This window comes from Cupressus sempervirens, chromosome 10 (genome assembly GCF_028749045.1).
Source record: "Cupressus sempervirens isolate cs-2001-9-10 chromosome 10, ASM2874904v1, whole genome shotgun sequence".
NCBI lineage: Eukaryota > Viridiplantae > Streptophyta > Pinopsida > Cupressales > Cupressaceae > Cupressus > Cupressus sempervirens.
Window position 1 is genome coordinate 541,881,092 of NC_143127.1, and position 25,109 is coordinate 541,906,200.

A 25,109-nucleotide genomic window follows, 5' to 3' on the forward strand; every position below is an offset into this window, starting at 1 on the left:
AATGATTTAGCCATTTTGAGTGAGGAGGAAAACACGGGGAAAGCTTCCACTCCTCTGAAGAAGATTCATATTGATAAAGATGGCCCTGTTCCACACACCATTGTTGATGATGAGGGTGACTCCCCGGAGAGGGAAACCAGTCTTTCCTTCCTCCACTTTGCTAAACAAAAAGCTGACTCTTTCCTTCAGGTCGACTCTTGGTTATATAATGAAATAATGGGGCTGAAGAAGAAAGTGGATACATTGCAACATAACCAAGAGGCTGACCAGGCTATTATTCAACACATGGAGGTGCAAATGGGAGATATCCCAAAAAAACTAAAGGACTACGAGCAAAATCTTAGACTGCTCATCAGGGAAAGTGGAACAAAAATGGAGCAAGTTACCTCAAGCATCTGTGCAGCTGTGGCAACTCTGGGTAAAAGAGTTAATGAAGGAACCATATCTTCGGAGGGCCCAAGCAAGAGGACAAGACAGAGTTCGAGGAAAAAAGCTTTGATTGATGCTGCTTCTTCGGCTGCTAACTCCATCCAAGATACGGCTAAGATTGGTAAGGAGGCTGTGAAGATGATTACGGAATTGCAATAGTTTCCTCAGTCTTCTTTTCTGGTCGGGTTCCTGTGCAGAACCTATTTGCTGGCTGGTTCTTCTGGTTCCTGTGTTTGGTCCTGGTTTCTAGATTTTAGTTTTTTATATATACTGTCGGTTCTAGGTCCTTGTAAAACCTGGGTTTATTATCTGGACTTTAATAGTGGTTTCAGGTCCCTGTAAAACCTGATTTTGATGCTAATTTTTAGTAGGTTTATGGACTCTTTCCTTTTGGTTAGCGTGTTTTTTCCTTTTTTGAGGAGGTAAAAGGGTTCGGGGTCCCTTCAAAACCTGTTTTTACCATAATCTAAAACAACTAATTAAGTTTCTAAATAAATAGGAAAAAAAAAAAAGAGTTAAAATTAAAGATAAATTTAAAAAAATCTCATCTCAATAAATTAAATTATAAATAATTTCTAATTAAAATAAAATAATACTTTTTAAAAAATAAACAACCAATAATAACTAATTAAGTTAAAAAATAAATTTTAAAATAAGAGTTAACAGTAGAGATGATAGCTAATTAAACTAAATAAATAGAAATATTTAAATAATGTAAGACATCTTATTATTTTATAGTTAAAAATTTTAAGTTAAATAAATAAGAAAAAAAAATAGTTAACAATGTAGATGATAGCTAATTAAATTAATAAATAGAAAAAACAAGAGTTAAAAGTGGAATGAAATAAAAATCAATCAAAAAATTATTAACGGCAAGGGCTGACAATTTACCGGTCAAAGGCTAACAATTTTCCGGCAAAAAAAATAATTTTACGAGAACAAAGTTCCCACATATAGTAGTACTAACTGAGTATTAATTGTAACCAACCATGGATGTTTAAACAAAGTATACCTTATTTATCCCTGAAACGCATGCATTAACTATATAATTGGGGTGGAATCCATGTAACTTAAAAATTAGCATGTAGACCTCAAGGTCAATATGGACCATATTCAATCTACCATGATAAGGGTGCACTAGCTCTAATACACAAAGACGATCGTAGTCGAATTGAACTTTCCCCATCTTAGTGTGAATTGTGTATATCCAATCACCAATGTCTAAAGTGAGTTGACAGGCATAAGGTATTGATGTGACAGCTTAAAGGCTTACCTATAGAAATCTCTATCTAAAACCAAACACTTGAAGAAAATGAGCCATGCACCTCTAAAACTTAGTTACCTAGCTCTCCCCCTAGCCCTTCGAACAAGGTGAATTTTGAACCGGTCCTTGATACTAGTCTTAATCCTAGTCTTAATTACCTTTTGGGTTCGAACGCAGGCAAGTTGGTTCCTCCAGGAAAACCTAGGTTGAACCAAGGTAGACCTTGGGCAGACCCAAGCAAACCAAGTGCAGTTCCATTGATAAACATCCTACAATTTAGTGCAAAAAAAGTTAATTACAGAATTTGAATAAAGATTTTTAACATTACAAAACAAAATTTGTTGTAGTTCAGATATTTAATACGTCAAATTAAACTAGCCCTCAAAATTTTTGACAATGGAATTTTTATATCCAACTACTGATAATGACCCTTGTCTAATTAAGTGGAAGCTTTGTATAGTGATAAATCATATTTTAATTTTTAAACATTAAACAATATCTTGAATAGGTGAAGGGTACTTACATAACATTTTTCAAGTAGAATGTTAATTACAAACAAACAATCCCTCTGTACAATGAAAAAGTAATGAGTGTTCGACAACTTGGAAAGCAAGAATGTTATTAGTGCAGCTAATCCCATTGACATTGGCACTATTTGTGAATCAACTAATGCCTTTGATGAATAAGAAAAAGATGAAGATTTAGATAGTCCATTAGATAATTGAAACTTAGTATAAAGTTCTAATTGTTGAAAGTCAAAACAATGTACTTGAACTTGATATTATTTTAATACTTAAGTGTTGATAATGGATATGATGCTATGATTACAAGTTTATCGTGTTTTTGTTGTTTTTATGATACTATGTGGCATCCTAATCTTAATCCATTCTTCTAGTCTACATACATATGTATATATATACTTTTTACATGTTTCTGTATTAACAAACCCAAATGAACCGAAACCCCATTTCAAAATTTTGCCATACCCACGAACCGGTTATTCAAACCCAAACTTGAACCCGAACTTGAACTAGTAACTTAGCTCTAAACAAATAGAATAATAAGTGCATAGAAAACATCCTAGCACCAATAATGGACCAAGTAGTTTGGGAATCATAAAACTGTGTAGTAGTCTCCACTCAAGGGGACAAAGATGCCAAACCATCTCCAAGCAAGCTAAAGATTATTAAAATTAATAGTAAAACTATAATAAAAATGATTACAAACCCTCCCTAACAATCTAGAAATCATTAAAATTTAAAAGTAATAAATCATTGAATGCTTTTGATACCTTGATGCCTTCTGTAGGCAACTTTTTCACTTGCTTCAACAGGTAAAAGTAGCCGCAAGTTTCAAACTTCCAACAATGAAGGGTAGCTAGTTTTTATCACTCATACCATAGCAAATAAGTTTTTTGTTTTGTGTACTAGTGGGAATAATGTACATGGCAGAATTTGTTTGACCCTTGTGCTTGTTTTAAACCCATTAAACAATTGCTAGGTATTTTCCGAGAAAACCATTAAACATAATCTGATTTCCATAGGGGATGCATAGTTATCCCCAAGATGATCGAGGAACGTCTCTAACTTCGCCTATGCCCAAGTGTCGCTAATCCATTTTCTATTAGCCCTTATAACTGGAATGCATTTCCAATTTTTCCTTTATTGCTGGAAAAGGCTAGGGAACATCCCTTAATGCCTCACCATCCTAAGGATGTCTGAAGGATGAAATCAAGGGTTTGATTGGTTGGGTCAATGTCCATTTAACCCAAGTTGCTTCAAGTGGGATGCAATCTAATCAATATGCCACCTTATGTGTCAAAAAGTGTAGCATCCAAAAGATGCACTACATATCCACGAGATGGAATAGGTAAGAACATAAATGCAAATATCCTCGACTTATCGGCAATAAGTTTTGGCAAGCGATAAACTACAACACTTTATCGCCAAAACTTATCACCGATAAATCAACGATAAGTGATTTTAATATCTCCCACAACTGCATATGTATTTTGCACATCAAAATAAAAGCCCATTTTGACTTTTTGTGACTTGTGTCTTGTTGTCTAGGCCAAAAACAAAACCTTCCAAGATTTTAAAAGGTGATTTGCAAGGATTTAGATCGACCTTTAGTGGATTTGAAGAGGTTTTTGAAGCGAAATTGGAGTCGTGGATACATAATTGAATTTCTTTTTCTATTTTTTCTTTAACCATTTTATCTTCTCTTTGTTCTGTCTAGATTTACAAGAGCTCTACAACAGCATTTCCTAGGTACTCTAAATCGTTAGTCCCTGCCTTTTAAAAGGCAGGGAACTAATGTTTTCTTTTACCCCCCCCCCCAATTAATTTTTTCCCTACCAAACATGAATCATATTGTAAAGTTTGAGAGACAATATTAAAAAAATTCTATATATTATGTGCTAATTCCAGATTTTTCATTGGTTGATACAAATTTCCTTGGGATTTTGGGTATTTTTAATTTAAATTAAAATGACTAAAAAAATGAAAGGTACAGCTGTAATACTGAATTAAATGTGTCTGGGAAGAGATAAGAATAAAATAAATGCTTCCATCTATCCGGATAAGAACCATTCATGAAAGCCAATCCTCAATCCGGAATGGTTTCTAATCTACACCTTCTACTGAAACAAATCCGTCGATGCCCATTGAAGCCTGCTATCTGTCGATGCCCATTGGCCCAGACTAAATTTCCTAGGGAAAAATCATTATTTTTAGAACGGAAAAAGCGGAAAAACACCAACGATAAAATAAGAGGGAAGTAAATGTTTCTCAGATATCATTATCATCAGATAGTTTAGTTCCAAATAATCTTTTTCTAAACATTCACTCCCACTGCCTTGAACATTCACCGCCATTTTGACTTTGTCTTGGTGAAAGAGCTATTGTATTGTTTGTCTTCGAAATACTAATATTCGTTCACACGGTTAGATGTTTTAAGGACTTTGATTGGAGAATATAAAGGAATGATCTCGAGATTTTCAAATGAATGACTTCATGGGTAAGTCTATCTTATCTTTTAAAACTGCCTTATGAAAAGCATATAACATCATCAGATTTACTTTGCATTCAAAATTCATTTATTCACTCACGATTCTATTTTTCATGGTTAATATTTAAAAGATCCATTTTATATTATAAATTGAATGGGTTATAATTTAATAATAAAAGTTGATTTATATTATAATGTTTACTTAAATAATGTCATTGTTTAAAAAATTGAATATTCTTATAATTAAAAAGAAAATTTTAGGGGATTGAGAGTGGGAATTTTGTGGGGACTGTTTTCCAGATGAAAAAAGGAAAAGCTCCAGGTCCAGACGGCTTTCCGATTGAGTTCTTCTAGGAATTTTGGAATATTATTAAGATAGATTTACTGGCAGTTGTTCAAGAATCCCAGAGGAACAAACAAATGCTTCGGGCTCTGAATTCTACTTTCCTTGCTCTCATCCCCAAGGAGGGGGGGGGGGGGGGCTGATCGGATAAGTCAATTTCGCCCTATCTCTCTTTGTAATGTTATTTATAAAATCATAGCTAAGTTGATAGCTAACAGGTTAAAAAAGTGGCTTCCAATGTTAATTTTTGAAGAACAGAGTGGCTTTGTGAAGGGACGCCAGATCCTGGATGGGGTGGTTGTGGCGACTGAGACTATTCATTCTATGGCCAATTCGAAAGACAAGGCTATGTTCATTAAGTTGGATATGGCTAAGGCATATGACAAAGTCCGTTGGTCATTTCTCCAAAGGGTTCTGGGTGCCTTTGGTTTTGAGGAGGAATGGATCCGGTGGGTTATGAGTTGTGTGAATTCGACTTCTTTCTCAGTCTTGATTAATGGGGAACACTCTAATCTCTTTGGCGCCTCTCGGGGATTACGGAAAGGAGATCCCCTATCTCCTTATTTGTTTCTTCTTTTGGCAGAAGGTTTGGGTCGGTTGATAAAAAATAATGTTGAAGGGGGCTTTATTCAGGGCTGGCAATGGGGAGGAGGTCTTCTTGTGCAGTCTCACCTACAGTTTGTGGATGATACGGCTTTAATGGGCATGGCTACTATTCGGGAGGCTTCTAATATACGCAAAGTGTTGGATGTTTATCTTGCTGCTTCAAGTCAGTTGATTAATGAGGACAAATCTTCCATTTTTTTCTTTAACACTCCACCTTCTATTCAGAGGAGAATCGCTCATATTCTCAGATTCCAAATTGGAAGTCTCCCTGTGCTCTACCTAGGCATTCCTATCTCTGGTGGTAGGCAGTCTAAGGATTCTTGGCAGGTCATTCTTGACAAGTTTCAGGCTAAAGTTACTCATTGGACCCATCGCTGGCTATCCTTTGCTAGTCAGGTCCAACTGATTCAATCTGTGGTCCAAACTCTGCCTCTCTATAGGAGTATGGTTCAGGTGGCGCCGTTGAGCTTTGTTAGGGAACTGGACTCCTTAGCAAGACAATTTTTATGGGCTGGTAATCTTTCTTCAACCAAGTGAAGTCTTGTCAAATGGGAGGTTGTCTGTAGCCCAAAACAGTTTGGTGGTCTTGGTTTACGACAATCAGTGCTAACTGGTACTGCTTTGGCTGCCAAATTGTATTGGCGTTGGTGTGTGGAAAAGGATCAGGTTTGGGCTAGAATTTTGTCTCTGAAGTACCTTCCAGGGATCCCCCATAATGATATCCCTCGGTATAGCTTGTGCGGGAAAGGCTCTGTGATTTGGAGTACTCTCAAGAAAGGAGTTGCACTCATTAAGGGTGGCTTACATTGGATCTGCAAAAGTGGCTCAGAGGCTCAGTTCTGGCATGATGATTGGGATGAGTATCCTCCCCTGGTTGTTCAGTATCCTCATTTGCGCATGTTGACTCAGAGTTTCTCTGATGCTGGATGGTCAAGAGTGTGCGACTTTAAATTTTTTTCCCCTCAGGGTCAGCTAGTGGAGGCGAGGTGGAAGAATCCGGAGGAATGGCCTATTTTTGGTTCGGAAGTGGAGCGAGCTGAGCTCCAGTACATTCTTTCGGGGCGGAACTGTAATGCCCTTAGGGGTGATGATGTGTTGGCCTGGTCCCCTAATCCCAAGGGTGTGTATATTGTTTCCTCTGGTTATCAGGAGTTACTCTCCCAACAGCTGGTGGGAGGGGAGGTTCAATGGTGGAAGAAAGTTTGGAGTCAGTTTTCTTGGCCAAAATGTAACTGCTTTACTTGGACCTTGGTTTGGAACAGGTGCCTGACTTGGGACAATATTCGGAAGAGGGGTTTTTTCGGCCCGTCGAGATGTATCCTTTGTAGTAGTGAGGAGGAAGACTCTGTGCATTTGTTCTTCCATTGCTCTTTCACTCTACAGTTATGGCATTTCTGGTGGGATGTTTGGAAACGCCCGTGCATTCACGCTTCCTCTCTGGCGGATTTTTGGTTGAGACTGGGGAGGCCCCCGTCCCTGGCTCCCTTCTTGCAGGATGTTTGGTATACTGGACCTACCTTTTTGCTATGGCAAGTCTGGCTAGAACGAAATCGGAGAATATTTCGGGGAGAAGCTTTGGGGATTCAACAGGTTTGGATTAGAATTTTGGGAATGATTCAGGACACAATCTTAGCTAAGAGTGAGGTGGTGATGCCTCTTGAGAGGGAGGATGCTGTAATGGTTGACAGGTTTGGAATTCTAGGAATTTCTCCAGACTCTGCCTATGCTAGGAGAGGTAGAAGGGCGAAACATAAAGTTCAAAGGATAGGGAAATGGATGACCCCTCCGGCTGGCATTTTAAAAGTTAATACTGATGGTTCGTCTAGGGGAAATCCAGGGCCTGCTGGTATAGGTGGAATTGGTAGGGATTATTTTGGTAAGGTGGTTTTTATATTCTCAGTCAATAAAGGGATGCAAACTGTTAATAGAATGGAAGGGTTGGCTATTTTTTATGCTTTGCAGAGGGCATTTGCTCTTGGGTGGCGTAAGGTGATTTGTGAATCTAACTCTCAAGTTCTTGTGAATCTTCTACTTGAGAGAAAGTGTTCGGATGTTAGCTGGGAGTTGTCTTTGATAGTGCAACAGATTTTACAGGTTAGTTCTATGTTGGATTCAGTGTCTTATACCCATATTCCAAGGGAGTGGAATAGGGCAGCTGATAGTTTCGCAAAATGGGCATCTGGAAATATAGATGGTTGGCGGATTGATGAGTGGGAGCAGCTGCCAGGTGAGTTACATCAAGATTTGGAGAGGACGTTGACAGAGGATGTAAGTGGAATCAGGGAGAGTTGATTTTGCTTCTACGGTTTTTCTGTGGTTTCTAGTGTTTCCTGGGGTTCAGGCCATGGTCTGTTCTGTACTGCTTTGATTTCTTTTTCAATAAAGTTTTTACCCCTCCTTTTTCAGAAAAAAAAGAGTGGGAATTTTGAGTCTTTGATTTTTGGTCAAAAAAATTCTCGACCTTCAACCAATAAAAATATTAATTTGAACAACTTCAAAAAAATATTAATTTGAGCCGCAACTTCAAGACCTAATGAATCTTAGTTCATACTCAAGGTTCAAATGTGAAAGCAAACTACAATTTACCCAATGCGGTTATTTTTTCACTGTCAACTACAATTTCAATAATATCTCAAGACGTTTTAAGTTTGCCAATTAAATGCAGATATAAATAATATATAGAAATAAATATAAATATAAAAAATATATAAGTTACCTCTATAACAAATTGATATATATTATAATTCTCAACAAAGGCACGTTCCACATAAATATTCGAAAATGATATCCCAAAAGGCAGGGACTCAAGCTCGCAAAGAGCTCTTGTTTTAAAATGTAATGGAAAAGATTTAACACCAAAGTTTATGTTTAAAATTATTTAAACTATTTCCATTTGTTTGCTAACGGTTTTATTAAAATACAATATATTAATTTGCAGATTCAATACGTATGTGTAGGTTGAAATTTGATTGAAATCGCAAATAGAGATCCTTCCACAATTGGGTCAACATCAAGGTTTGTGAGTGCCTTGAAAGATGCATGTCCATCTACCTATGTAGGCACACATCCTAAAGGCTAGAGATATAGCTTGGAAGTATGCCTCTAAGGACCCAAACCTAATTTCCTAATTAATTAGTGGAGGCATATACCACTTTAAGTACCACCTTGCAGGCATCACAAGGCATGATACAAGGGTTTGTAAGAACACCATAGTAGATATTTAAAAAGAAATGAATGCCTTGCTCCCTAGAGGGAACTGGGTGGAATAGCGATGTGCATCGGTAAGTAGACATTACTTGTGTTGATTTCTAATACTTAAACAACAATCCTTTCAATGTTGCAGAAAATTCATATTGGTTGAATTTTGTTAGCAGAATGATCTGGCAGGAAAAGGCTACAAGGCACCTTCTCATCCAGACTTAAGTGGCAGGTTATTTCAATTTTTTTAGTTTTTAAATGTTTTAAATTAGTTTTGAAACTTGATAGCTTATGTTGATTTTTTTTTGTAAACTAAATATATGTTCTTTTATATATGGTAATTACTTGTTTTTGTTGAATGTTAGATATTTTTATAATCAAAATTGTGTACTCAATGTTAATTTTATTTCGTTCTTGCAGGTTTCTCATAGATGTAGCTCCTAGGGCAAATGAAGTGGTGGAAGAACAAAAACTACAATAGAAACAATGTGGCTGCACCGTTCTTTTAGATGGATAGACGGATGGCAAAAACTGCACCATCATAAATTTTTTGGTTTCTTGCAAGGATGATGTCTTTTTTAAATCCATGGATGCCTCCAACAAGAAGACTGTTGAAACTTTGGCTCCAATATCAGAGCAAGTTGTAATGGAGGTATTAATTGTTAACGTGGTGCAATATAGTACATGTTTTGGACTCCTTGTACAGCGCATGTTCCCGACCTTCTTTTGGAGGACATACGAAAATTAGATTAGGTGAGACCAGTTGTAGAAGATGCAAGAAAGATCACAAAATACATTTCCAATCACCCTTTGGTTCTTCGCTTGTTGAGAGAACACACCCAAGGGAAGAAGATGGTAAGAGCAGGAATTACAAGATTTGTAATGATTTTCTGAACACTGCAAAGTAATATTACTTCCTCAGTTTCTTTGAAGCAAGGCTAGATTCAAGTTATTTGAAAAAACCTGATGGAGGATGTTTTGCATCTATCGTATTCGACAACAAGTTTGCACAAAGAGCTACAGAAATTGTGAAGGTAACTTGGAAACTTCATTTATTTGTAAGTTTGATGATTAGCTTTTTGTACTTAAGGTTAATCACCACACAACTTGCCAGAATTTTTTGTCTAGACTATAGTTGTCAACTAGGCTATATCCTATCTCAGTCGTAAGCAAGTACTGGTGCACGTAAAATTTGGGGTAACTGCCAGACATAACAGGAGTTCTTGCTGATTGTTGTTCTTGCTCAGAGGTTTAAACTGAATAGTGGCTTGTTAAGAGTCTTAAGGAAAGCAATAACCATTGTTTGGCAATGTTACCAGTGAACACTCTAGTCAGAATTTTATAATGTGTTGTTGCAAGCTTGTAACTACTCAATTCCGAAACTTAAGCAAATAGTTCCTCAATAAGCAATGGGAAAGTCAATATGAGAATGATATTGTCACATTTTCCAACACTAGCAAAATCAGGATAAAAGTCGTAGGGGAAGTCGAAGTGCACAAGCTTAGTGGCATCAGGTTAACAGCTTGGCCAAAGTACTTTATGTGACAATTAGCAAGCTAGAGTTGGAATTACAAATGAGGGAAATTGTGCTCATCACTTTAATTAAATTGGAAGGCTACTTAAGCATGGTCGAGCAATCCCTCTCAAATTTATTGTAGATTGCTCTTGTGCCTATGGTGTCTGCCCTGAAACCTTTCAAGTGGCTAAAGCACTCAGATAGCAATATAAGGCTAGTGGCTACTTCTTGCTTGATGGAGGACATAAAAATTTTAGCACCACAAGAGCCCTATGAAGAAGTCATCATGGAGGTAGTTCAACTTATTGTTGATAGTTTTCAATATCTTGGTGACGTTAGTAGCCGTCAATTCCCTAGAAAAGCTGCCATCCTCAAGTCATTTAGAGAAATCAGATTGTGCAATCTTATGCTTGACATGGAATTGTGTACTTTAATTCGTACAATGTTTCAGCAATTCTTAGGCACGATTGGGAAAGAGCACCATGCACATATTTTTGCAGCTATGGAAACTATTATGGTTATAAACATAAATGGGAGTGAAACTCATTTTCAGCCTCTTACGCATATGTTGTTAGCAATTTCAAGGCAAGAACAAGAAGCTCCAAATACTACTTGTCAGTTGGTCAACAAGGTGTTGAAGCAATGTGAGCCAAAAATTGAGAAGTACCAACTGATGGGGCCTAAATTTGTTTTACAAATTGAGGCCTCCATGCCTGCATAATAATGACTCATATATCAAGGGCAAATGAAAGCACACTTGACAACTGAGATTTATAAGCGAGTAGTAATACACAATAAAATCAGTGTTATCATATAGAGAACTTAGGAGTGAAGGGAGCATCTCGGGAAGATGAAACTGCCGACTATATCAATCCGAGTGTTTGAAGATATGATACAGGTGATTCTTCCACAGATATTATGGCCAAGAAATGGTGTTTTCAGTATATATCAAGGAGTTATAGATGTGATTTACTGGTATAATGGAATAGTGACAGTGAAGAAAGCCACGATGAAATTCATTGTAAATGTCCAAGCCAACATGGGAGTCTCTATGTGCTCACTGGGAAGAAACCGAGCGCATCCTTGAGTCTTCCATGGACTTTTTATGATTGTCATTTCTGATCCATCAAACTTCAAACACTTATTTCCAAAACACAAGTAATTGACTACCAAAAAAGCCACGATGTTTGAAGCCATATGAGGAATATGGAAATAAAACATACAAGAAGCCATCATGAGTCTAATATGTGCAAAGAACAAATTACGTAATTTGTAGTCAAACAAGAAAAGATGGCATCAATATTACGGCAACATATATAAGATGCATCTATGTTGTGAATATACACAACAATATGATACAGATGTACACGGTGAAGAGTCTCAGTTGAATATTACCTAATAACAAGAAAATGAAATACAAGATTTGCTAAGAATTAAAAGGATTGTGTAGATTTATGAAGTCGTATGATATTATAGTTCTTCCCATGTCACCACACCATATGCAGGGAAAATCAAACTGTTGTAGATGTACGGGTGCTAAGAATCTTCAAATACAATCCAGAATGATGAAAATAAGCAGCGTAGGGTTGTACATCAACAATAGTGAAGACAGGCGCAACAACCAGACATGATGCCAGGAAAAACAATGCCAGGAGGAAAGACATGGACATCAAGGAGGCAGTGACCAGTGTCTAGAGTTGAATCAATATCGAGAATGGCAACACCAAATATTATCTCATCATTTTGAACCTATAATTCGATTATGATATTACACACTGCCAGTTTCAGACATCTATGTGTGTTTGCTAGAAAGGAAACAAGCATGTCGAGCGGATGATTTATCTGTAACGGGAGAGTGAAACACCATGACTTAAGGCATATTCAAAAGCCCAAAAGACTTACGACAATCATAAATATTGAAGTGATATTCATCAAAAATGAAATAACATGACTAGGATGAATATAATTATCACTTAATGAAATATATTATTAAAGGTTGTAGAGTTTGTGGTGATATTATTGATTAATTAAAAGGCGTTATATAATATATGACTTTTCATTGGAAAGGTCACAACTGTAGAATTAAAAGGGACATAAATAGAAGGTGGTCAAAGTTCTTTTGAAAGACATTCGAACATCTATATTCAACAAGATGCATTTTATATTTATTTGTATGGAGGAATAAGAGCTTAAATATGACTTATATAAATTCAATTATTCTATTTTAATGATAAAATAAAGTCTTTTGTTTATTTTTAAATGGCATGGAGATTTAAACTGTAAATGAATTGTCCTTTGTAATTATTTTTTGAATTATGTATACAATTTAAATGTCAGATAAGTGGACACAGTCATTTAGCATCTTAAACTCGATCATCACAGATATTGTGAAATATCAAATTGTTTTCACATCTGTTTCCAGTTTGTCTCCCTACTAGAGGAGTTAAAACTCAATCTGGACTAATTTAAGATTGCATAATATTTGGTCTATCGCATCTAGATTATTCAATTGTTGGCAGATCAAGTGCATAAGAACTTTATAAGGTTGAAAGTGAAAATTCACTAAAGTTGACTTTATTGCCCAGATGAGCAGAGGCACTAGTCTTTCTATTATTGAAGTCAGAAAATCTATATCTTCCTTCCTACAAGCATCAAATTTATTATTAACAAACCTTATACAAAACATTCAATTATTTCAAGTACTCAGCATTCAATTTTAGTTTCATCGAGTTCAAAGACCTCACCAACCAGAGAACTCCAAAGCTTAATTTTCGCCTTAGAAAAGCTTTGAACCAAGTGATCAAGTTCGAGGAGAAGGTCTACCCGCCTAGGTGTAGTGGAGCCTGAAATGCAGGGGAATCAAGGTGATTCTCGTTCATTGGCCAAAACTGATTGCGGAATCCTATCGAAGAAGTGGCAGGCTCTCGGATTTCCAATCTGCAGTTTTGGGAGCCAATAACAACAACAATGGGCTAAAGAAGAAATAAATGCAAAGGAATTACAGATTGGAGGGTCTCAGGAAATGAGCAAGAAACAAATGAGGGAAGAGTAGATATGTTTTGCTTGCAAGCATTTTTAGTCATTTGGTCACACTTGTGGGTATAACAAGCAGGAAGAGTCAGCTGAAGAAGTGCAGATCAGCATTGGGAGAGTTGAGGATTCGTTAGTCTAACTTAAACATGATGAAACCCATGAGCAGGAACCAACTTTGATTAATGGTAAGGATTATTCTAGCATTTTATTTGGCAAATTGGAGGACATTAATGACAAACATTATGGTGATCATAAGGCTGAAAATGAATCTCTCCCTGAGGATGAACTGTGTGGAAACAATGACATAATAGTTGATAAGGCAATACATGTGGAGATGGAGGGAAATCATGAAAAGAGCACAGCTGAAAATGAAAATGAATCTAGTATTCAAGAACTAGAGCAAGATGATATTGATATAGGGGTTGATTTGAAGGACCAGTCAGAAATTCCATTTCTAATTGATGATTTTGGAACATATAACTTGGAGGATAAGCTTGAAGGATCAAATGATATGATTATTGCAGCCCTGGTGCACTTTGATAACACCCATAAAAGCATTGAAGAGGCGTTGTGGGAAGTTCAAATTGAAGAAAGAGAATAAGGAATAGTTAATAGAAATAATAGTGGACATTTGCAATCACTCAAAGGGGCATAGCAAAGAATGAAATCAGATTACTTGAAGCTGCTCAGAGACAGGGATATGCTATCAAACACGCTGAAGATAAAGAAAGGGAGATAGATGAATTTTGTCTTCAGCCAAGTATGACACATTATTCTTTATACCAAGCTGAAAATCAGACTCCTGATGCAGCCATTCATAAGGAAGATGAAATTAAATATAGAACTATGGAGCTGGTACAAATTTTTGAAGGAATCAATACCATTTGTGAGCATGAAAATAAGTAAACTGTTTCCACCAACCTCCATTGTTTACCGTACAGGTAAAGTAAATGAACGCATACAGAAAGTAACAGCAGAACAGTAGCATAATATTCGCAATAGTAAGTGAATGATGATTTACAATGATCCCAGACGGGGTATAAATACTACCGCCGAATCTTCCCGAAGGAGTCCGTCGGCCACAATTATTCTATCCGTTACAACCCATTTACCGCCGGACCGTCGGCTACAGAAACGCCGCCGGACCATCGGCTAACACCATCCCCCCCAAAAAACAGTCGTCCCCTGACGACTCACAAAATTAGGAGACAACTTACATACTACAAAAAGAACTAGAGAGAAGGGGCGTCCCAGAAGTGTGTTGCTGGCGACGTAACTCATACACCTACTCTGTCCTGATACGGAGATCTGTCTGGATCTGAGAGTTCACTTCGACGGCCTCCTTTAGAAGAAGTGCCGCGTCCATGGCCTGCGTCCTGGCTAACTGCATCTCATACTCAGCCGCATCCTTATCTCGAACCGCTGCCTCCATACTTTGCTTAGCCAAGTCCTTCTCCTGCACCGCGGCTACCAAATCTGCCAGTAGTGCTGTCCGCTCTGTGGCCAATGCTGCCTGCTGGGCGGTCAAGTCGGTGGCTAGTTTCTGTCTAGCCTCAGTTTCAGCTGCCAATGACTGCTCTGTTGCGACTCTGTTCGCCTCCGCACGCTGACGACCGTAGTAAACATCTTTGTACAGTCCCACAATCTCATGCGCTAGTTTCATCATGGGAGTGTCAATGGGTCCCAATTCCGGCTCCATGGCCCAATCTGTCAGCATCTCCTCTGTCTCCGTTGCCGGCCAGCCCCTATCTATAAAGCAAGTCTCGAATCGCCGAGGACAAATCCCACGGATATATGCTTTGATCAAGTGCCATTCCCTCCGTCGAGTCAGGGCCTGAATTGCCACATCGTGGCCCTTCTTTAATGCAGATTTTATAGTCCTGACGTAATCCCGACACCTGTCTTCATCTCACCCATAGTCCTCCTTGGCGAAAGCCTCCAATGACCATTCAGCATCACTGTGTCCCCCCTCGCCAGTGGGAGCCATGCCCACATCCGGTGCTGCCGTCTGTGTTGTTGGCGCAACCACGGCATGTGGCATTCCCTCCTCCTGAGGCTGAGGCTGGGGTTCCGCCGGCCATGTTTCGAAACGCCCAGGAGACTGAATGGACCCCGCTTCGCCGGAGTGAGTCGGAATTGCTGCCTCAGAAACTCACTAGCTCTATCCATCACCTCCGGTTGTTCGACCCGCGCAGGCTCCATATTCATCTTCTGTACTGGCTGGGCTGACTCGGCCTCTGCTAAAAAAGATGATGAAATGGTGACCACTGCGTCACAATCAATGACCTCCAACCGAACCTGCGGCTCAGACTGTGGTAGTGGTGGCTCTGCGATAGTGACATTCGTTGGTGCAGCTGAAACCACTTCTGCTACAGCCGTCGACAATGGCTCGGCAACTATCTGTGGGACGGTATCCGGTACTGCGTGCGGAACCACCTCAGCCACTGTCCGTGGGACATCTGCCTCCGCTGGAGGAGTCATAAGAACTGGGGCATGGCGCTGACCAAAGGCCGGAATGACCGTAGAAGAGGTAGTCAAGCGCGCTGAGGTTGACAGCTGAGGCGGGGTAAAGAATGTAGGCCCACCTCCTGTTGTCTCTCCATCAACTTCAACCGATGTGCTCTCCTCTTCTTCCCCAGATTCAACCCCGTCACTCATTGAAGTGCCCTCCCTCCCGCTATCTGTTTCTCCGGAAAGGGCTAATTCGCGGAGTACTTTCCTGTGTCCAGCAGCTGACCCTCCTGTATCCAGGTGTCGCCAGTAGAATATGGGAGGCTCCCCGTCTGCCAGCTTGCCCCGTGGAGGAGCCTCAAAGCCATCCATAGGGATCTGATTAGCTGCTGCCTCTAAAAACAACCCGATGGCATGGTGCGGCATAAAAAATGTTCGGTGCTGAAGCGTCATGAATTCTTCCATTCTGTCGGCAAGCACTGAGGCCCAATCATAAACCACTCCCTGCATGATACCATTCATAAACACAATCTGTGGCAGTGCGATATCTGAAGCTCGAGTGGCACCGGTCAACCTGCTCTTGATGACGTCCATGATACAACGCCAATGGCCCTCTCGAATAAAGTCCCTGCGAAGTCCTCTGCACTTTGTCCCCTGAACTACTGCCTCCTTCTCCATAGGTGTAAGGTCCCTGCATACTAGGGCTATCCAATGCTCCTTCCGTTCCTGCGACAGTTTATGATTCTTTATTTCCACTTTCTTCCCGCCGGGGCCAGGAATGCCGAAGACCCTGGTGAAATCTCTCAGTTTAAAGGACACCGTCATCCGCTGCCTTTTGTACAAGAATGTACTTGTTCTGCTCTGGACACTGTATGTTTCTATCATGGTGCGCAATACTGATTCAAACATCCGAATGGAAAAGATGGGAAGCTGAATAGCCCAATGTACCTGTGCCCGCATCAAAATCTGTTTAATTTGGTTTGCCTCCGGGGTCTCCTGCCACCACTTCCGGCATTCGCTTCCACTAAGACTCTCAAACTGGATGGTGAGATAAGTGAGTTCTTGCTTGGTCTTCTGTTTCTTGCTGCTGGAACCGGAGGGGCCAAAAACTCGAATTCCCGATGCCAAAACTCTTGAAGTCTTCTCCATATTTGCCAACTGACTCTTCCACGGCTTCCGCTTGCCCGCTGACTCCATGCCAAAAAATGATTTATTCTTCCTATTGCCGGCTTCTTAAATTTCCCGCGGAAATACTCTGACTGACGGCGAAGGTTGAAGTTTTCTCCCACGGCGATCTTCTTGTCTATCCGCGGCGTTGGAGTTTTTCCTGCGGCTGCAATCCTCTGAGGCCTCAATATCCGTCACAGAAACTTTGAAGTTATTACTTACTGGCAATGCTATAACTCCTGCAAATCTCCAACCATCACCGTCTTCCCGGATCTCCTGCAATAGTATTATCCAGACCTCCTAAATCTCTGAATGAAATTGCTGCAGGATTACTGTAATCCATAAAAGCCTCAAGAACATGTACAGCTGCAGTTACCAAGTGTATGTGCTGTGTATTCAAATTTTTTTAAAAGAGGCAGCAATGTTGGCATTAATCCCACATCCCTCAAAGCAGAGCAGCCTGATGAAGAAGACACTAAAACTGTTACCAGAGACAGAAGTGCTTCTAGGAAATTAATCGAACAATCAGCTGATCCACTGGAAATTGAACTTATTGCCTTCTGCATGAGACTGGGTAAGATGCCACGATGGCCACCTGATGTGATGACACTTAAAACAGTTGTTTGCCGAGACCTGTCCTGATAAAGAGCAGCCAATGCTAGAATTGCCAAAATACGAATATCTTCGGGTACTAAATCATCAAAGCGTACCAAAGATACAAGTTCATTTACAAACTCAGGTTCATTTGTAAAAAAAGCTGTCAGGTCAGTAGCATCATTACTTGCCTGGACAAGCACTGTAAATGCAAGAAGACGAATGCATATGTATTGCTGCCTGCTTTCCAACTGTGAAAAAGATCTTGCAAAGCGTAGTCTTTCGTCCACGGACCCGCGGGGCTTTAAGTGCCCACGGACAGGCAGTTGCCCGCGGGACTTTCAGTCCACGGGGTCTACGGGGCCCGCGGGACTCTCAGTCCGCGGGGTCTGCGGGGCCCGAGGGACTGTCAGGCCGCGGAATTTTTTTTTTTTTTTTTTTTTTTTTCAATTTTTTTTTTTAAAGAGGGGTAAACGCTTTGACCTGGAACTATGAACCAGTGAGGCCACAAACGGGGGACCTCATCCCCATGAGATTTGAACCTTGATGGCAAGGATAACAACACAACAACTTAACCATCACAACATGCCACTATTGGCTAACATCCATCTTGATGAGGCAAATTTTGCTAATGAAAACCATAAGGGCCAGGAAGAAGTCAAACACACAAGTTCTGATTTTTACAACAGCAGTTGCATGATCTAACCATATCATGAGGTAGAAGATGAGCCAAGAAAGTTTATGTCAGAAACTACGTGTGATGATGATCATTCGATTGATGGAGATGTTAATTTGAGTGATGATGCTCATGGCGATGTTGGAAATTCAGAATTGTCCTCAATATATATTGAGGGTTCTACAAATTATCTAGAGATTTATCACCAAGTCTTCATGACTTGGCGGCTATTTAAATACTAACAGTTGATTTTATTTGTATGCATGTGATCAGTGGTTACCCTGATTGGACTATTAGTACATTTTCAATTTGGGCCTGGCCTACAAGGATTAGTGAGTTGCAGATAGAGGAGTGAGGACGACACTTCTTGTGATATAGTCCATATGAAATGTTTCCCTTTCCAATTCAGTTGCATACTGGTGACATTGTTGACATTCTTAATGTTGATTCAAGTTATGGCAGCGGCATCTTAAAACCCGATGAGTTGGTTTCCATGCATGTGGGGGACGTGTTTGGCATTCACATGTTCAGTTGGCTGATTCAAGAGATTGGTGGTTTACCGGGCATGTATTTCTAAACCCAGGATTGTGCTGACAGATTGATTTGGTATGCAGGAGTTATTAGAATGGACACTATGCATTATGTAGACAATGTTGAGTTGCTTCACTATTTGAGACCTGACGCAGCTATGTTCAGAGTAGTGTAGTGCAGCAGGTAGAAACTGTTACAAGCTAGAGTTGTCGTTGCACCAAAAGATTGACCTATTAATGCCCGATACAACCACTAGACTTATATAACACAGGAGGCGGTTGAGCCATGTCACAAATCTCGAAGGGGAGCGTTGGCGATTAGTCCAACAGAAACAGCACTATCTCTCAAGATGACATGGGAGCCAGGGATCACAATGATAGATGGGTTGCATTCTTGTTTTTGGTACTATGGCATGGTAGACCCTGACTTCAAAGTTGCCAGTATGGGCCACATAAATGCTAGCAGATGGACATGGGATCCTGGTATTGGATTATAGACTAATGATTGCTTGAGGGCAAGCAATCTCAGGGAGAGGACTATAATGTCCCCTTTTTGGGACATTAGGTAAGTAAGGACATATTCATGTAATGTTAAAATTGACTCATTAAGAACATGATAGTACTTAATTAAAAGGGGTCAATTTAATCTTATAAGGTGGGCAAAAGTGACAAAGAGGAATAAGATGAAAAGAAAAGAGAAGGCAGCCGAAAGGCCACTGTTTGAGCGTTAAAAGAGGAAGTCCCATTCATTTTCAACATGTTTGGATATGGATGTTGTTTTCACTTTTCCCTTTGAGGAAGAAAGCTTTGCTTTTAGTATCATGATCCTGAAGATGGACACCTTCGGGCTATTATTGTGAATCGGACGCAATCTTGGTTCAGCCTTGTCATGGATTAATTACGGAGTTCACACTGCTCATACAGATTCTTTTTGGAATTTCCAATCTACTGTAATACTATTTTTAAGATTGGATTTTATGCATGTTGTTGTATTGCTGGTGTTACTACAATAAAAAATCTTAAGTTGTATTAAACTACCTATTCATTTGAGTAGGATGAGGAGTTTGAGGTTGATGAGTCTGCCAGAGCCAGTGCCACATACATTCAGGATGGAGGTCAAGTTAGCCAATAATGCAGAGGGAGGCAGCATAGCGACAACGGATTTCTAGGACTCCCCTTCCATAGTTTTCACTAGAGCTGTTGGGAAGGGGAAGAGGACGATGTTGACTATTTTGATGTTGTATTTGTATTTACTTATAGTTTTACAAAGACAATTTGCTATTTTAATTTTGCTTCAGCCTATTAGGATACTAGCCATCAGCATTCCACACGGGGATGCCACTTTGTACTTTTGCATTCAAATATATCTAGACTCGGCTTGTTTCTTTTGTTTACTCATTTACTGACTCATTAGATGCATCTCATCATTGAACTTCGCCAGAAAAACATATTTCTAATTAAATTTATGCATCGCTGATATTTTGCCAATATTTTTTTGGCTCTTGGCATAAGTTGTTAATAATGATATTTGCAAATATGGGTAAGAACTTAAAAAGTGGCAACCTATTTAGCCATTCTTTCAGTACCTTTCAAATCCCAATTTCTAAAGCTGACTATTTCTCAATGGTAAAGAGCCAAGCAACTTTAATTTACAGCACAAAATGGTAAAGTGAATCTCTTGGATAACTGTGCAAGCAAATAATATTTCCCAGACAGCTTGTAGCAGCTAGAAGAGCAGAAATTAACGAAATTCTTTGTATCTACTTCTTACAGAAAGCTAAATTATAGTATCCAATCACCTTGAAATCTGTTTCTGAAGAGAGCTAAACTCCCAACTGACCATGAGAAAATCCAAGTCCACATCCAAAGAGATTGATTATAGCCATGAGAAAAACATTCACAAAAATTGATGTGATGGCAAGTGGTCTCCAGTAAATATAGTACAAAGAATACATCACCAAGCCTAACCACTAATGTCATAACTGAACATGTGCTTGAAAGAAAACTTTATAACCCAGTCCTTTTGATTCAATTGCATAACTGTTGACCAGAGAATTTTAAAAACCTGATAATTAAGAATATAAAAAACTAACAATCTATAAAGAAAAGGCATAAACTTAACCAGGGATTCAAAATCAAATCTGTACAAGATCACTCAAAAAGACTGGTTAAAATTACATTCTTCTACACAAAGATGATGAGAAAAGAAAAAGATTATTGAATTGTGACTTCAGATTCAAAAAAGAGCTAATTATAACTACGAATAGTATATTCTTGCCCATTAAGGAATCTGTAGTCTTATTATTAAATACACTGGTATTAATGTTGCCAATTGCATGCTTTTACAATTTACGTCCAGGCTACTAACATAACAAAGTCCCGAGGCGAAAAAATTGGTATAGCACCATTCACAAATAACTACAGATAACAGCCTTTGGTTAAATGCATAAAACTAGCATATTAAAATTTAAGAGAATTTACACATGTTTCTTTCTTTGTAAATAGGGCTTAGCAAACTCACTACGATAACTTTCTGGTAGCTGATTTGAAGCAAATATTAGCAGCTCGGCGCATTCTAGATTAACCCTCAGGGCTAGATCCTGCTTGATTGTTGCCTCCAAAAGTTCAAAATATCGGATTTTGCAACTGAAATACAGTAGAAAAATACCTTAGTTGTATTGAGAACCTCAGGGAAGATTCTTGTTTATATTTGTTACAAAAGAGTAAAGTAATATGCTATAAACCTCTCTGCCTCTACAGGAAAGATATAAAGTGCAATGTCCTCATCGGTTGGAGGAGACTCTTCAAAACGTTTTGGCCACGCATCATAGCGTTGCACTTGCTCCAACAGTAGCTGTGAAGGAAATTTTCTTGATTCTTCATAAACTTTCAGAGATGATTTGTTAGATGGATGTGCTTGCATTCCATCACAAATCCGGCGCTCACTAATTTTATTAATAATTTCAAAGCCACCCCTGCAAAAGGATTTGGTATACTTATAATCTTGTCCAAGATAATTATAATTCAAAAACCCAATTTCAGAATCTCCTCAGAATGAAGCTGTCAATTACTTGTACGTACACAACCATACTTGAAGATATCAAGTATTAACCACAAAGTATACAGCTACATACCTCCACAGAAACCAAGATTCAGGTCTTGTGGGCAATTTTTGCTGGGTAAACCCAAACATACCCTGTGATGGTACTCCCATTGCATATTTTTCTGATGGACTGTGCACTTGAGATTGCACAAATGCAGAAGATGATATATTTATTTCTAAAGACTGTGCAATGGATTTGTCACTCTGTGACTCCATAAATACCTCTCTTTCAAATCTATGGGGTATTAAAGTTGTTAATAAATGTTTTTCAGGATTTGTCTCGAGACTGGATGGACCTTTAAAAGATCCTTTTGGTTGCTGTACATTTGCTTCGGTTGAATTATGCATAGTTGAATTCAAGCTTTCTCTGATTAATACCTTGGAGGCTGGTTTTATCTCCATCTTCCCATCACCACTCCCCAGGATTGTCTCAGAAAAGGTATTTTGTGTTGTTCTGATTGAAGCAGCAGATGTGTTATCATCCAAGGCTAAAGAGGATTCCTCTACTATATCTGCAAACAAGAAGTGCCATTAATAAATGTATTCAGTAACAGCAAAAAAGTAAGCATTCCAAAGTTACCCACATTTAAGAGTTGTAAAGTTTCTTCCATATCAATTAATGCAGAACATGTTTTTCAGTTTCCTGTTTTTCTGTCCTCGCTTTAGTTTATAAAAAGGTTAAAGCCCTTACATCACAGGGACATTTGGCAGATGAAAAATATACCTTTATCCATTGACATCTTGAAAGAAGTTTTAGGGATCACTTTTTCACTGGGTTGCTTATCTAAACTACCAGGTACAACTTGCTTGTTTGAAACTGGTTTTTTTACATCCTCTCCAACTCTAACTGCAACTTTACCATCAGCACTCGCTGCATCTGGATGCTTACAGTCATCTTTTCTCAGTTTCAACATCACTGTCTCCTGGATCAATAATAAATCATCCATCTTTGGCAACCTATCTTTAAGCGCATCTGATTCTTCCATTAGAGGTGACACGGCAGGTTGTGTCAAAACCCTGTCATTGTCAGCCAAAACTGAAGCAGGCACTTGATTTCCATTTTTCTTATGTGTAAACTCACTCACATTAATGATTCCCTCAACTGGCTTCATTCCAGCTGGACCCTGTGTGTCAGAATGTAGAACATTTGAATGCTCAGTGAATACTAAGTCTTCCCCAACCTTGTTACTCAAAATCAACTTCTCTGGACTTTCTTTGGCCATTGTATCCTCCTCGTATTCCTCACAAATTGATCTCTGTGGCTGAAGTACTTGAGTTGGCACAGCAGAACACTTTTCTGCTGATAGAGAGATCAGATGTGAACTCTCCTTAGCCAGTTTCAACTCATCAGGTTTTGAAGATCCTGAGTTACAAACAGGTGGGGCAGATACATCTGAATTGGATTTTTCAACTATACTGACAGTAAATGTTCCAAATGAAGGTTTTGAAATTCCATTAACATCATCATTAACATTATTATCTTTTGAATGATTAAAACCCGTGGGAACACAACTTTTAGAATTGTTGCTTCTTGTGTTCTCCAATTTTGCAGATGTATTTCCTGGCAATCCTAATTGCCCATCACCATGGATAGCCTCCTTGCTACTTCTGAAGTTGGAATGTCTGCGAGATGTATTTGATCTACTAGATAACAGAAATGATGGAAAAACATCATCTGATTTGGACAACCCTGAATGGAAAGACGATTGGTAGCCTGATCTATTTACCAGAGGAACAGCTGAATCTGTCACTGGAATAGAACCACCTCTGGAAGGCATATGACAAGAATCAATTGAGCCAGGTCGAGGAGGAGCCAAATCTGGATTCCCATCTATACCAGTAAACTTTGATGACTCTCTCACTGCCATTCCTGAGCAAAGGGTGGCTGCAGTATGCATTGGAAGAAATTTCACCTTTCCCATTTCAGCAGTCTTGAGAGAACTTTCCCTGGATAAAGACCTAGGTGTCAAATTCTTATTGGCTAGTGTTGTTATCGAGCAACTGTCAGATTTACCAGCACCAGACATCTTCAATGAACCTTCTCTGGTGTAACGAGGACTCAAAGGGATCTTTATTTGACGTGGTCCCCCACAACTATCAGCCCTAGTTGTTTCTAACACTTTACAAGAGCTGTTTCCTTTATGTAGTGGTTGAGATGCATTGATTTGCACATTGTCAAATCCAGTTGTTTGTTTCTTGTTTCCTGAAGCCTCCTTGTTGTCATCATCTATTTCTCGCTTATTTGCTTGTTTCTTGTCTGCTGAAGCCTTGTTGCTGTTATCTATTTGTCGCTTATTGCATTCTACAGAATTTTCAGTGTACTGCATTTGCATTTTGTCAGAGGACAACTTCAATTCAGCTGAGCTTAAAACCTTCAAAGCATTGTTTTCCTCAGTTTCCTGGCTCAAGGAGGATAGTGGAGAGTCTGTGATAGCTTTACTCTGATCCCTTTCATTAAATTTCAACTTGCAATCATCACAAAACCAATCTCCTTCTGGAATACTGCAAAGAAGTTTTTGCATGCAGTAACTGTAAAGCCAAGAAAAAAAACCATTTAGTAAAAATTGAGAAGACAAATAAACCAATGAGCAAACTTGTAAGTCGAGAAGGCCTCGAATAAATTGACAGAATCCCCAATAATAAATAAGGCAGGCCTGTTAACATTGCATAGGCAACCTCAAAGAGCTGAGCCATGGCTTCTCAGATTGCAAAAGGAATATGATAAAACATATGACACGAGGAGCTACATTCACAAATGTGATCATAATTGTTTCTTGGGCCGAAAGTAAATGACATTATCCTTACAAAATGCATCAGCCAAATCCCCTTATTAACATAACCGCAAGCTATAAATAAATTAACAAAAACAACATCAGACTGTGAATTTTACACAGGACGCACGTATGTTCAGCTCCCTCATTGCACTCACTGCAAATGACTAACATTTCCTCATAGCCAACATCACCACATATATCGCAAACTTTTACCTGAAATTCAAACAAGTACATATTGAAATTTGAAAGGCGACAACCAATGAAAGTATGAATAAAAGAAATAACTGCAAATTTTACAACTGATCATCAATAATAGATAGAAGTAGATTGTAATCATGGAATTATATATATAAGTATTAAATATACATGCATGCACATATATTACCATACCGACCAGGAAACTGCCAGGTACAGGT

The 25,109-nt window shown here is 38.9% G+C and overlaps 1 protein-coding gene across 3 annotated transcripts in view; it reads right to left on the reverse strand.

Annotated features, from left to right (window-relative positions):
* LOC149535039 (uncharacterized) overlaps positions 1–25,109 on the reverse strand; it is a 75,152-nt gene that overhangs the window by 15,846 nt on the left and 34,197 nt on the right. For 2 of the 3 annotated variants that reach the window (XM_089807386.1, XM_089807387.1), the window contains 5 exons: positions 24,821–24,906; positions 22,644–24,448; positions 21,951–22,431; positions 21,561–21,791; positions 21,338–21,462 (listed from right to left, as the gene is read on the reverse strand). In XM_089807386.1, the coding sequence (XP_089663512.1) occupies positions 21,338–21,462; positions 21,561–21,791; positions 21,951–22,431; positions 22,644–24,448; positions 24,821–24,906 (2,728 nt within the window). The remainder of the gene's footprint in view (positions 1–21,337; positions 21,463–21,560; positions 21,792–21,950; positions 22,432–22,643; positions 24,449–24,820; positions 24,907–25,109) is intronic. The other variant, XM_089807388.1, reaches the window with a different exon arrangement.